At 38.3% G+C, this 15,209-nt stretch overlaps 1 protein-coding gene across 1 annotated transcript; it reads left to right on the top strand.

Annotated features, from left to right (window-relative positions):
• The first annotated feature begins 1,120 nt into the window (after positions 1-1,120).
• On the top strand, positions 1,121-14,982 carry LOC131409375 (alcohol dehydrogenase S chain). Its single transcript, XM_058546466.1, has 9 exons — positions 1,121-1,138; positions 3,817-3,918; positions 4,557-4,695; positions 6,436-6,523; positions 6,620-6,839; positions 8,769-9,029; positions 11,456-11,591; positions 12,212-12,350; positions 14,857-14,982. Exons 1-9 carry the CDS (start codon positions 1,121-1,123, stop codon positions 14,879-14,881), a joined length of 1,128 nt encoding a protein of 375 aa, XP_058402449.1. The 3' UTR covers positions 14,882-14,982.
• Positions 14,983-15,209: the final 227 nt, after the last annotated feature.

The following is a 15,209-nucleotide window of genomic DNA, read 5'->3' as shown; positions in this document are numbered from 1 at the left end:
GGAACAGGGCGGTGCTCAGTCAGTGCTGACTGGTGTTGAGTGGAGCAGAAATGCCAGCGCTGGTGAGCATCTCTGCTGTGGCTGATTGGTGGCTGCCTTCTCTGCTACGAAGAGGAGGAAAGTGCTGGAGCAGACCCACCCCTCTGGCTTGTAGCCCTCTCTGTGCTACGTCATTTCTGCTGTTTGTTTACTCCTCCTCCCTTCTAACTTCATCACGTGGATTAGAAGTTGGGTTGTTTGTTGTTTTGCTATTGAGTTGTACAAATTCTTTATAGTTTTTGGATATTAACCCCTTATCAGATATATGACCTGTAAATATTTTCTCCCATTCAGTAGATTGCCTTTTCATTTTGTTGATGGTTTCCTTTGCTGTGCAGAAGCTTTTAGTTTGAAGTAATCTCACTTGTTTATTTTGGCTTTTGTTGCATTTGCTTTTAGAGTCAGATCCAAAAAATCGTTGCCAAGACCGATGTCAAAGAGCTTACCACCTATGTTTTCTTCTATGAGTTTTACGGTTTACCTTCAAGTCTTTATTTTGTTGCATATCTGAAAGTTGCTGAGAGAGTAAATCTTAAAAGTTCTTATCACAAGAAAAAACAATTCTTGTAACTTTGTGTGGTGACAGATGGTAACTAGACTTGCTGTGGTGATCATTTCACAGTGTATACAAGTATCAAATCATTATGTTGAACACCTGAAACTAATATAATGTTATATGTCAATTATACCTCAATAAAAAAAAGTTGGAGCTTAGTTCACACAAAGAGAAAACACAACTCTGAACACCTTGTGTGGGATTGAGAGGGGAGAAATATGAAATCCAGAAAAAAGAGAGATGTATAAGGAAATATTTAACCTGATGAAATCATGATGTTATCTAAAATCAGCATGTTGCAAACAAAGTTAATGTTTGAGTGCTGATTCAGTGGTCTTTGGTTTCTGATTAGACTTGGGATGAGACCAAGTTGATGGCCGTGACTTAGATCCCGGATCACGTGTATGGAACTGGGCGTTACTCAAGCAAATAAAATATCCATGCAGTAGATCTGCTTTCTGCAATCGAGCAGGGAAGAGTCTGCAAGGATTCACCAGTCTCCTGGCCTGCAGAGAAAACAGAAACATGAGCACAGCAGGAAAAGTAAGCAAAATTTTTACTTTTGGAATTATATTCTCATTAACATAATACACAGAGATGTAATATTTAATGAATAATTTAAAATACATATCTAAATTAGATACAATATATACTGAAATACAACATAGACTATATGTTTCAATATGCAATGTATGTTGAACTACAATTGAAAAAGCTGTTCCTAAATATCTTTAACAAGAATGTATAGCATTTGTAACCTATTAAAGTCTTTATTTCCTATGTTAAATAAATGTGCAGTCATTACAGCCAATCATGAGTAATTTGCAAATCTCAAGTTAGAAACGTTTTTAATCAAGAAGTTATCTTTATATTAAGAAAGTTATCTTTATATTAAGAAACCATAATTTAAATGTGTTATTCTTTATAATCATATTCTTTTTGTGAATACGGTAAACTTACATCTGACAAAAGTTTGATTGATCTCAAAGTATTAGAATCAAGGTTAAGCAAGCCAACACCAACATGCAAATTCTAATTTAAAAGGGTCTTGTTATAGCTCAGTTCAGGAAATTTCCATAGAAATCCTATGAAACAATATCTTCTACATACAAAAGTCAACATGATTTTACAAAAACAATAATACTAATACAGTTTGAATTGCTTATTAGCACTGGGAACAGAGATATTTGGTTCTAAGTCTTCGATGGATCCATGCTTTTTTGTTCACTGTGCTTACAGGTGCAGAGAGATTCATGTGGTCATTCAATATAACCAATTCATGCTGTCTCACTGCTTCATTACAGAAGCCTGTCAACTGTTTCCAGTACATTTGTTGTGTTACAAGTGGATCACACAATATAATATCTTGTTATGATAACTCAACATTCTGAGGTTTCTACACACACTATGTGACACAACTGGCCTATATCAATAAGACTGGAGGGAAATCACATGAGCAAGCAATTGACAGTTCTCTTATTCCAACCATCTTTATTTTCATTCATTACTGATTAGCATTTACAATGGCATTTGCATTCCAAATGAAGAATAATTAGGAAAAAGAAAATTTAAATTTGCGAAAACTCAGCTTAAAAGAAATGAGTTCAGAGAGCAAAAGGGTAAACCAAATGTAGTAATGAAAACAACAAATAATAGGTAATCGATCCTCCCCCCGCAAGTGCAACGTCAATAACTTTTAGCTTTGTGACAGCACTTCATTTATGTTTGCCTTTCCTGTATTATATTTTCTTCAAATGCTAAAGGGCAATAGTAATAATACCTATTTTATAAGGTGGTTGTGAGAATTTAATAAATTAATACCCTAAAGCACTTAGAATAGCACGTGGTACATAGAAATAATTCAATAGATGTCAGTCACTGCTATTATTATTGTTGTTGTTATTACTATTTAACCTTTTGTTAATCTTTCACCACCACGGGGGAGTGAAAAGATAAAGTTAGATTGATATTAATTCTCTCGCCTGTTTTGTGACTTTGAGAAAATGACTCAGTCAACTACTGAGTCAGTTGAGCCTCAATCTTTTCGTCTGTAAAATAAGACCAATAATTCAAAAATACTGCCCTGTGAGGTTTAAAGATTGAACATGTAACTCACCCCGCACAGGCCACAGCGTGCCTGCTACATCGCAGGCACCCAATAATCAACACCTATCTACCATTAGTGTGTTATTTCCACGTACTGTCTTATTGATTGTGGCATTGACCATGATAAACACTCTGCAAAGTGGGAGAATTTGACATATAAATAATGAAAATTAATTGTTACATAAATTTCAGTTGATTTTTTATCATATTTGCAATTATATCAATTCTTTCTAGAAAAAATTCTCTTAACTGTCCAAGCTTTGCCACGATGAAGACAGGTTTTGTATTACATTCCCAAGCACCAAAAATATGTGTTCAACTTTCATTTTTAAGAATGTCTATGGGTAAGCAATGCTAGTGAGAAAATCAAACAAACAGCTCTCCCATTTAAAAATATACGTGTGTGTGTGTGTGCGTGTGTGTGTGTGTGTGTGTGTGTAGCTTTAACCTCTGCAACTTTTGCCTCATATCTAATCTGGAAGGAATCTCTACACATAAGTTGATAACAAAACAGAGCTGCCGAAGCTAACTTTCAAATGAGTCGTGCAAACAAGTAGCACACAAAAGTAGTGGGAGAGAAAATCAGAGGAGGGGAACAGGCAAATCGAGAAGGAGGTCTGCCAGTGCCAGGCAGGCAGGCAAGTATGGAACTGGAGTTATACAGTCAGATCGCTTGGGCTTCAGTGGAGAATTGAGCAAGAGGGCAACAGATTTTAAGTGGAAAGACATTGAATCTGCCAGCGAAATAATGGTGATTTAGAACGTCATGTACAAGCCAACAGTTGTGGGTAAAAACTGATCTCAGCACTGCATTAGGAAATATCAGCAACAACCCTAGAGAGAAAAACTACATGAGGATGGTCTAAAAGAATATATTCCATTTTGTCTCAATGTCTCATTATAGTTAATTCTGTTTCTCTGTCCTTATGTTCTGGCTTTACACATTTTTATAAAAGGGTATTTTTATTCTCTTTGCAAGTCAGAGGTTATTCATTTCCATGGAACACTTAGGTTCCAGGCATGAGCCTAGATGTCGCGCACAAAAAGAGGAAAGAGTCAATCACTGAAATCAGGAGTGGGGAAAAACTGGTATCATCTTTCTGTTCAATTTCCAGGTAATAAAATGCAAAGCGGCTGTGTTATGGGAGCTAAACAAACCATTTTCTATTGAGGAGGTGGATGTCGCACCCCCTAAGGCCCATGAAGTCCGAATAAAGGTGAAACATTTTTTCCACTTTTATTTAATTTTATGTTTTAAAAAATTGAGAGAATAGGAAAAACGGAAATAACCAAAATCCATTAAGATGCAGTTTTTATGTGGTCATCCAGACAGTAGAATGACATTTATTATCAAGGAAAGATAAATACAAATTCTTAAATTTTTAAAAAGAGACCAAAGAGTAAATACAGTACAATCCTAGCAAAATTAAAAAATAAATAAATGTATGTGTTTGTACAGAAAAGAAGTACACAGGGATATATATCAAGATTTCAAAATTAATTAGCATTAGATGGTGGAACTTAAGTGACTTCATGTTCTTGATGTCGATCTGCATTTTTTACGTCTGTAAAAAGGATGCATTCTTTAAGGATATTATATGACTTAAATATTTCAGAAACAATTATTTCACAGATTATTCCAAATTGTTTAATGTAGGAAAGGAATGTGGAGGAGAGTTTTAGATTGAATGATCTTGGTGATAAAACTGCAAGTTTTATATATGGGAAGAGAAGGGATTATTAGCAAAATCCTTGAAAACCTTTTAGACGCCCAACTTCAGAAAATTGGGTATGTTAAGTCCCTCTGAGGGCCATAATCTTTTCTGAATCTAATCATTCTAGCTTCATCCTGTAGATGGTGGCCTCAGGAATCTGTCGATCGGATGACCATGTGGTTAGTGGAAACCTTGTCATACCTCTTCCTGTGATCGTTGGCCATGAGGCAGCTGGCATTGTGGAGAGCATTGGAGAAGGGGTGACTACAGTAAAACCAGGTGCAGATTTCACACTTAGGGGATGTGACTTGGTTCAGGGGCCCAAGATCATCCAGGCTGGATGATGAAACTGAAGCTGTGAGAGATGAAAGGCCTTGCAGAAGGTCTCAGTGGAGCTGGGACTTGAACTGAGGTCTCCTCCTTTGCTCCCTCCCTGCCTGACTCAGGCATGTATGCATTCATGCACTCACGCATTCCCTCCTTCAGCAGGTATTTACTGAGTACCTATTAGACGTCAGGCACCAGGTTAGATCCTGGGGATATGTGAGGATCAAAAGAGAAACAGCGCCTGCCAGAGTGGAGTTCACAATCAAATAACTTCCATTTTGGTGTTGCTGAGCACTGGCTGTCAAGTTCAAAGAGAACTACAGATGAGACCAGGGAGAAAGCATAAGTCTATGTCCTGAGCCTCTAGGTCAGTATATGGAAACTGCTCTGTGCTGACTTCACAGAATGGGGGCCATGAGGCTATGACTGAAGCAACGTGATGTCTTCATGTGGGAAGTGAAGCCTGTTCACTGGCTTCCTCTTCCGATACGGCCTCCCTTCTTGAACAGGGAATGACTGAAACAGACTAGGTGGAAGGAAATGAGAGAGACCTAGCAGACCTAGCAGTTTTATTACCTTTAACCATGGTTCAATGTGACTGGTTACAAAGCACTGTTTCATCTTTATTTTATCCTAATTTTATTGTATATTAATATAAATAAATATTTTTAGAGGTAAAGGGTGAATAAATAGAAAATTTTTATGCCATCATCTCCATATAAAGTTTATCTATTAAATGTTATGGCCCAACCATTTCTGTGGGTCTTGTGGATAGGTAGCATAGATAATTAAAAATAAAAATTATGTTTAATTCTGAAAAGTTACTTTAGCCAGTATATTCGACCTCTCCCCTTACCAAGTACTTAATTGACCTGTAAACAGAAAATAACGAAATAAATTGTCTGCTTTGAATTTCAGCTCTTAGTATTTCCTTTTGTTAGAAATAAATTAATAATAAATGACACCCTTGCTTTTCATCCCTGCTCCCTCCACCATAGCAGGAAAAACAGATAATTCACAAATTATCAGCCAGAAATATTTGAAAGCCAGTTCTTGTCCTAAAAGAAAGTGTCTAACTCATTGTTGAGGGCTGAGATTTTCAAAGGAATTTCTTGAATTCGTCTTTGTTCCATCTTTGTTAGTTTCCTTAAAAAAAGAAATAAAATTTCAAAAATAAGTAGTCATTTCATAGTAAAGATAAGCATAGTCACTTTGAAAAACCGAGAAATGGTTGTGAAAACTTCTCATTTTTGCTGTACCCCAAACTATTACAAACTACCAGATCTCCCCAACATCTAGTGGAACTATGGCAGTCCTCTCACAACTAAAATTTATATTTATACTTATACTGAGAATATTGAAGGTTTAATAAAGATTAAATGAGACGATATGTAAAACCACCATGAGAAAGGGCACAAAATAAAAGATAACTATTGATACAGCGGAACTACATTTAAAAATCCATGTTTTTCCCTACTTTGCATTTCCTTTTTGACAATCTTCAGGCACATATAAACCCAAACTGAGAACAACACTAGCAGGCAATGACCAATGACATAGTGGTGACTGGACCCTACTTCTTGGAGACATTTCAATGACAAATGTCTCAAATACATACGTGTAAGCTTTATCTTCTTGCTCTATTAGTTCCTGGATAGAAACTGAAGAAGGATTTGTTTTATCCCCCTCCAGGTGACAAAGTCATCCCACTCTTTACTCCCCAGTGTGGGAAATGCAGTGTTTGTAAACACCCTGAAGGCAACCTCTGCTTGAAAAATGAGTAAGTTTCTGATGTTCTCCTTACACAGCCAGCAGATTTGCACGTAAGTTATGCCTGGTCTCATGCCCTTGTGTGTCCATGTGTTGCCCTGACTAGTCTGAGCACGCCTCGGGGAACCATGCAGGATGGTACCAGCAGGTTCACCTGCAGAGGGAAGCCCATCCACCACTTCCTCGGCATCAGCACCTACTCCCAGTACACAGTGGTGGACGAGATCTCAGTGGCCAAGATTGATGCGGCCTCACCGCTGGAGAAAGTCTGTCTCATCGGCTGTGGATTTTCTACTGGTTATGGGTCTGCAGTCAAAATTGCCAAGGTAGGAAAGACAATGGTTGATAAAACCAGTTACACTCGGACTGTCAGGAACCAAAAGGAAAGCAATTTCTCACAGGAATCAGAGATCATTCTTCATAGATTTACTGGTAGCTTTCCCCCTGCCACCATAATAACACTGATATACTCCATAGAATTTAGAATATCGATTATGAATAGAAAAATGCTCTCAGAAGGATTTTAGAGCATATCCTAGAAAATTTATCTGTTTATCACTAATGAAAAAGCTGTGGATAATTAATTAAGAAAAATTAAAGATGTCATTTTCAATAATGATTCTTGTATATTTGTTCTTTATGGGATGACTAAACTTCAGAGCTGGGAGCTCATTCAGTCGTTCACTCTACAGTCAGACAGCACCAACATGCGCCAGGCACAGTAGGTTCTGCTAGGTTCTGAGGCAGCAAAAGTAAATGAAAGGAAGGGGTTGCCTTTGAGGAGTAGCTAGTCCATGGAGCCTCTACTCCCAGAATTAGGATTAACAGTAGATTCCAAAGCCTTACCTGACACACCTCCAGACCGAGGGTCGTCAACACACCCAGTCTGTGGATCCCCATGAGGAAAGCAATGAAGCCTCAATGATGCATTTATTCCACTGCTACATCTCATCCCCTGCCGTGAACACAAACACACACACACACTTCTGAAGGGGTAGATTTTAAGGAGAAATTCCTTAAACGCTCCTCTTTCCAAAAGGTTGGAAATCTGGTAGTCTCCTTTCATTTCACAAAACCGAGGCCCAGAAACATAAAGCTATTTGCCCAAAATCTCACAGCTGGTTAGTATGAGAGCTGCAACTAACCTATCTCTCAAAACTCCTGCTGATTCTTAAACCATAACACATAATTACTAGCTTTTTTAAATCACAGTCACAAGCCTCATATTTCTCCAAGTAAGGTAAAAAGTGGTGCCATGCCCCAAGGAAAGTTTTCTTGGCACAGGAGGAGCATTTTACCCACACTGAAGGCTGACTCCAGCAGACTAGGTTTATTAAACAGTCACTAGCCAGTTTAAACAATTGACAGCACGTGTTTTCCACGTGTCTGTGACTGGCGCACTAAGCCTCTTGTGCAACTGCATCCTCTGTTTGAGCAGGTGGTCGAAGTGAGCCTACACACAAAGCAGAAGCCAAGGGCACTCATAATGAGGAATGTCGTCCATTCTTAAAACATAGACCAACCTTTCATTGCATTATTGTTCATTAGTGTATTTGTAAAAGCAGGGATAACGACCCAAGACCACGTTGGTCTCAAGCTATGTTATCTTCAAGTTCCCTGTTAACTTTTCCTGTTGTTAGGTTTTGCTCTAAGCTGAGGATACCTCTGCTATGCTTCAGAGCTAATTTCTGCTCTCTTTATACTGGTTATGACTACTGAAAGTTAACGAACCAAGGAGTTAATTGTTGAGGGTTCAATTGGATTATTTTTTCGGTCTCCTGGAGTAACCTTTTCCACTTATTATTTCATTTCCCAAAAATCGTGTTTGTGTACATGTGATATACTGAAGCTGGCTATCAATAGATTCGAGCCACTAGATTCTCTATAGATGCAAGTCACTAGCATTTAGAGCTCAAAGATCGTCCAGTCCACTAGCCCCCAGCCCAGGCTTCCCACTGGAGTCACCTGGGGGCTGGGTCCCACCTACAGAGCTTCTGACTTAATTGGTTATGGGCTGTGACCTGAGTACTGGGATTTTTTAAAGTTCCCCAGGTCTAATGTCTAACGTCCAGCAAAGATCTAGTTCAACCCCCTCGACTTAAACATTGAGACAACTCAAGCCAAAAGAGGCTTTGACAGCAGGTGGACATGGTCTGAGCAGCTCCTGATGACGGACAAGGCATAGCATTTTATACAGTTGAGGTACTTTCTAACATTCATTACCTAATTCTCTTCTGCATTTTCTGAAAACACAGGTCACCCAGGGCTCCACCTGTGCCGTGTTTGGCCTTGGCGGCGTTGGCCTGTCTGTCATCATGGGCTGTAAAGCAGCCGGAGCGGCCAGGATCATTGGGGTGGACATCAACAAAGACAAGTTTGCGAAGGCCAAAGAGGTGGGGGCCACTGAGTGCATCAACCCTCAGGACTACGAGAAACCCATCCAGGAGGTGCTGAAGGAAATGAGCAGTGGGGGTGTGGATTTTTCATTTGAAGTCATTGGTCGGCTCGACACCATGGTATGTTCCGTGAAATGCCTTGAGATAGCTGCTTCTGCATTCTGGAGTTTGCTCTTAGGCCAGAGAATGCAAATATTATATACACAGAATATTTTTAAAGCTATGAAGGGTGATTTTCCATCTCCTGTTTCTCATCTGGATTGCATAATTCACAATTATGAGAAATCTTTCATTCTATCAGCTAAGCAAACCTGTCATAAGTAATAGTTCCCCTTTAGAGAAGGAAGAGATTTTTTTTTTATTGAGCCATTACAAATTTACCTTGTTAATCTTTTGTTAAAAATTTCAAACTTGGGGCCAGCCCAATAGTGTAGTGGCTGGGTTCACACTCTCTGCTTCAGCTGCCCAGTGTTCAAGGGTTCAGATCCCAGGCACAGACCTACACACCGCTCATCAAGCCATGCTGTGGTGGCCTCCTACATACAAAATAGAGGAAGATGGGCACAGATGTTAGGTCAGGGCCAATCTTCCTCAAGCAAAAAGAGGAAGATTGGCAACAGATGTTAGCTTCAGGGTCAATCTTCCTCACCAAAAAAAATGGTTCAGACTGAAGTAAATATAAATAATACAAATTCTGTTCTCAAGTTGGCAAGTTTGATTTTTCCCCACATTCTTAACAAAAATTATTTAACAATTTTTGTATGTTTTAATGAATTCTCATTTTTTTTCCATATATATTTTGGCCAAAAGAAATAATGAGCAATTTTAAGCTTCATATCACTTTATTAACAGAAAATATGCGCTATTTTACCACAGCAGACAGCACAGCACCTGGTACAAAGTAAGCACCCAAATCCGTGTGTTGAACTGAAGACTTTAAAAGGCAACAGGTTTTTCTGCTTAAAACATTTGAGATACATATCTCATAGCATTGTTTATGGGTTGCATGAGATAATACGTGGAAAAGAGCACAATGCTGCCTGTCAAGTGGTAAGCACCAGTGGTAATAACTGTCAGCTCGTGTTATCAATATGAAATGCTGTTTCCAGCCTTGCAGTGCTTACATCAACTTTGGAATATACATGATGTGACTTTCAAATAATTACAAATATTGTCAATTGCAACAGGGAATACATTTCCAGCTATATTTCACTTAATCAGAATTCTCTAGAATCCTACTGAAAAAATCCCCAGAGACCAACAAACCCCCCTTTTGTGGTTCTCCAGTAAGTCCCAACAGTGTTGGTCATAGGGAGTAGCACCCTGAGAGTAAAGCTCTTTGCAGTCTCGACCTGGGACAATATGCCATAGGTGACTGAAGCGCCAAGAGAATGCAACTTTTTCCAAGGCTGTAGCTTTTCTCCTGCCCCTTTTCTATGGCTTTCCCTCCATTTTCTCATGTGGAATTGGATTGTTACTTTACCTGAAGACACCAGTGTCCAATAGCCACACGTTCTGAGGTGGTCTGGTCTTCCAAATGTCATACTCCAAAGTCAAAGGACCAATCATCATATATTGCTGGGGGAGCCTAAACAATTTTCTTACTACAGCCGTGTTTAAAAACCTGACTGGAGGAGGAAGGCTTTCTTTTGAGATTCCAAAGTAATAGGTACAGTTTAAAGAAAAATCAATGTGCATTTTGGGAGGTAAAAGCACATTTAAAACATGTCCATTTTAGGCCGACAGCTATATGGAAAAGGCATTCAGCATCACTAATTGTCAGGGAAATGCAAATCAAAACCACAAGATATCACCTCCCACCTCTTAGGATGACTATTTTCAAAAAGACAAGAGATAACAAGTGTGGTGGAGGGTGTGGAGAAAAGGGAACCTTTGTGCACTGTTGGTGGGAATGTAAATTGGTATGGCCATTATGAAAAACAGTATTGAGGTTCCTCAAAAACCTTAAAATAGAGCTACCATATGATCCAGCAATCCCACTTCTGGGTATATATCCAATGAACATAAAATCACATCTCAAAGAGATAGCTGCACCCCCATATTTTTTGCAGCATTATTCACAAGAGCCAAGATTTAGAAACAACCTAAATACCCACTGACAGATGAAGGAATAAAGAAATTGTAGTGTGTGTGTATGTGTGTGTGTATATATATACATATATATGTAAAACCAACTCATAGATTGCCTGAGGGCCATGTGATGATAAACATTACCTTTATTTAAGGAATCAGATTTTATATGTATGTTTGTAATGATATTTTCCTCTTTATTACTTTATAAGAAAGAATTAAGTACACAAAAGTTCATTCATCCATTTCTCATTCCAAAAAGCTTGTCTGGGCATTTTCTGAAGCCACAGCTAGTGGCTTTAGGAAATAATGGGGAATCAAGAAATAAAAGTCATAATCTCTTCCCTCCGCACACTCACAATCTAGCTAAATCAATATTACGTGATACTGTGTATCACGAGTGGGGACTATCAGAGAATTCACTTTAATGGTGCTACGTATTAATTTTATTCCAGATGGCTTCCTTGTCATGCTGTCATGAAGCATATGGTGTAAGCGTCATTGTAGGAGTACCTCCTGATTCCCAAAATCTCTCTGTGAACCCTATGTTGCTATTGAGTGGACGTACCTGGAAAGGAGCTATTTTTGGCGGTATGTCATTAGGCTTGAGGGCCAAATTCTTACTAACCTCAGGATTTCTTCCCTTTTACAAGTGACCAGGCCAGGTTTTAAAAAGCAACATGGTTAAAAATAAATTTAAATTCCTTTGTATCTATAGGCTCCAAATGAACTGGATGTGGAACTAATGCACACAGAAGGTCCCAACAGACTTTTCTGGTGTCCCCATGAACTAACTAGCCTCTTTCAGCAGCACATCTTTTGACACTTGAGACTGCACAAGGCACTGAAATACCTGGTAGACCCAGGAAGCCCATAGCAATAATTCACGTCTGCACTCCCATTGCCCAAATTTAGACAATTGCTAAATTTTCTCCTTGGTGCAAATGGTGGGAATAACCACTTGTACCATAATTTCTTTGCGAGAGAACTGATCACCAAGGACCCTAGTTTGTTGGGGAACTAAAGAAAAAAAAGCCAAACCACTGTGAGAGGATCTCAAAGCACACTGTCTCTTATTAACCTCAGTAATAGCAGTTTGTGGAATGTAGCACTTTTCGTGCGCTTTCATGTAAATTCTATTTGGAAAGTCTCCTCTCCAATTCTCCTCTTACCACTGGCTGAATCCAACAACTATCTCACTTTATTTTCAGGTTTTAAGAGTAAAGATTCTGTCCCCAAACTTGTGGCTGATTTTATGGCTAAAAAGTTTGCATTGGATCCCTTAATAACCCATGTTTTACCTTTTGAAAAAATAAATGAAGGATTTGACCTGCTTCGCTCTGGAAAGAGGTAGATTTTAAGTTTCTTTTTATGGTGGGGTTTGGCTAACAGAGAAAAAATGGTGGAAGAATGAGAAAAACATTGGAACGTCTTGGTTTTCCATTACCAGTTCAAACTTTGCATGTAGACCATTTAAGATTGTATTATGAGAAGCTAAGAGCAGTTGCTTTACATTTCCTGTTCTGCTGAAGCCAAATTCTGTTGGTTACAGCAAATCTAAATGATCAGAGTCATTCAGCCTTCTTCACAAGACAACACTCACCCTTGCGAGGAAAAAGAATCAGAGACTCATGCTCATAATTACGACATTGAGTCATGGAGCCTCTGGCTGGCCACCTAAAAAGGTTGACCACTGATGGTTATAAATTTAAATTCTATTCAGGACATCCCAAAAACTTGCTATGGGAGTAAGTGGAGCTACATTGGGCTTGTTTTCTATACAGATATCACAATTTTTTGTAAAAAAACCACTGACCATTATTAATTCTTTTTTCCATTTACAAAGAATTTTTCACGAATAAAAATTATTGCAAAGAGGAAGAGTACAAAATGCTATTTTAAGGGGCCAGTCCAGTGGCACAAGTGGTTAAGTGCATGCACTCCGCTGCGGCAGCCCAGGGTTCACCGGTTCAGATCCCAGGCGCACACCAACGCACTGCTTGGAGAGACATGCTGTGGCAGTGTCCCATATAAAGTGGAGGAAGATGGGCATGGAAGTTAGCCCAGGGCCAGTCTTCCTCAGCAAAAAAAGAAGAGGATTGGCAGATGTTAGCTCAGGGCCGATCTTCCTCACCAAAAAAAAAAAAATTGCTATTTTAAATGTTTGTCTTACATTTTCTTCAAACTTAGGAAGATAAGCGAATTCCACTTCCTACCTCTAAATTTAACTTTTACGACCACCTAAAAAGAAGAATTTTGTCACTTGCATTAACATTTAAGGCACAACTAGTAATGGGCAGTTATATCTAGCTCCCGCCTTCTAGTTCCACAGCCCCTGATTTTCTGCTGCCTCATACTTCTTCTCATGAGGGTTTCAACTGTATACAGCATTTACTAAGCAACCACACACATGACATATTATACTAAACACTTAGTCTGATAAATATTATTGAGGAAGGAAAGAAATGAGTATTCGAAGAGCCCCGGATTACCTCCTTTCTGGAAAGCAATTTGGTAATTTGTATCAGAAACCTTTAAAAAATCTTAGATCCTTTGTCCCAGCAATTCCAGTTCTGGGAATCTATTCTACAGAAATAATCAGATATGCAAACACACATCTGTTTAAGAATGTTCATGTATCATCTATAGTATCAAAAATTGGAAACATCATAAAAGCCTAACAATAAGGGGATGGATGGTTAAATAAATTCCAGCCATGTACTAGAAATCCATGAAGTCATGAAAAAGAAATGATTTCATACAAATGGGAAATTCTCATGATGAAATTTTGAGTTACAGAATAGAGAATACAAACTTATATGTACAATATGATCCCAAGTTTTCAACAAGAGCACTAAAAAATTTACATATGTCTAGAAAAAAGTTGATCAAAATTCAAGAAAATATTAACACTGACTATCTCTAGGTTGTAGGATTACAGGTTATTTTTACTTTCTTCTTTACACTGTCCTGTAGTTTCTAAATCATCTACATATATTTTCTTATTATATATATGTACATACATATAATATATACATACATAATATATATAATTTTTTTAAAGACACAAAGACCATCTTTTTCTGAAAGTATTTATCCATCAGAAGATGGTTTTTAGAAAAGACATTAGTTCCAGTGTAAATGTTATATTTCTGATCTTCCCAAGAATGAAGTCTCTCTGAATACAAATCAACTTTATTATCTACTTCTAAGAATCTTAAACATTTCTTTATCAAAGTTCTATTAAACCTTCAACCTGGTCTTAACTTTGTTACATTATCAGTTCCTTCAGGCAAATTGCCTATCAATCTGGTAATTTGTACAACTTGGGGTTTAAATCCCAGCGTCCCACACTAGATGTGTGGCCTGAAGCAAGTTACAGATCTCTCTAAGTCTCAGTATTTTTAACCTCTAAGATGGAAATCATATTAGAACCTGCCTCATAGCATCGTTGTTTGAGGTTTAAATGATACAATGCATGAAAAGCCTCTGCAGAGTATGTGACAAATAGCAAGAACTTATTACATATCATTACCCATTGTTGTTTTGTATTCATTATTATGGCAGGCATGTAGGTGCTCAAAAATGATTTTTTGAGGGTGCTAATATTTAAAGAGCCTAGGTGGCAGTCACATTCACGATGTTGTGATTGAGATTAAGGTTAGGGAAAACACGAGCGAGAACCAGGACAAGATGAACTGCCCTTTGACTTGATTTACCTTGAATGCACAGGGATGGGAAGGAGTGGCGGGAAACAGACAGCCTTTCACTGAGACACGTAAATGCTCGTGGACTCTCACATAGTGTGAATTATCTAAACGTTCAAACAATTAACATCTTTTATCTCCTGTTTCAGTCTCCGTACCATCCTGACATTTTGAGACCATACAAATGTCTTCACTTGTAGCAGTCTTCTGGCTCCTCCATCCCCTGGAACATCAGCCAGACAACATGAATAATTCCATTCTTCAGAGATGCTATTGATAATTACACATGGGAGCTTTCTGCAAGAAACAAAAAGTGATGTGAAATCATTTGTCAAGCAAATGTTTAAAATCCAAGTGAGAGCTAGATGAACTATCAGCTGGGTAATTGAGTCCAATAAACTTTCCTTCTTAATCATTCTCCTCGTGTTGAATCATGTCATCTTTCCCACTGAGGGAAGGTGTGTCATGTGACTTCTTGCACTTTTTGTGTCTTTGCCACCCT

This window comes from Diceros bicornis, chromosome 8 (genome assembly GCF_020826845.1).
Source record: "Diceros bicornis minor isolate mBicDic1 chromosome 8, mDicBic1.mat.cur, whole genome shotgun sequence".
NCBI lineage: Eukaryota > Metazoa > Chordata > Mammalia > Perissodactyla > Rhinocerotidae > Diceros > Diceros bicornis.
This window is presented reverse-complemented; position numbering and strand designations above follow the sequence as displayed.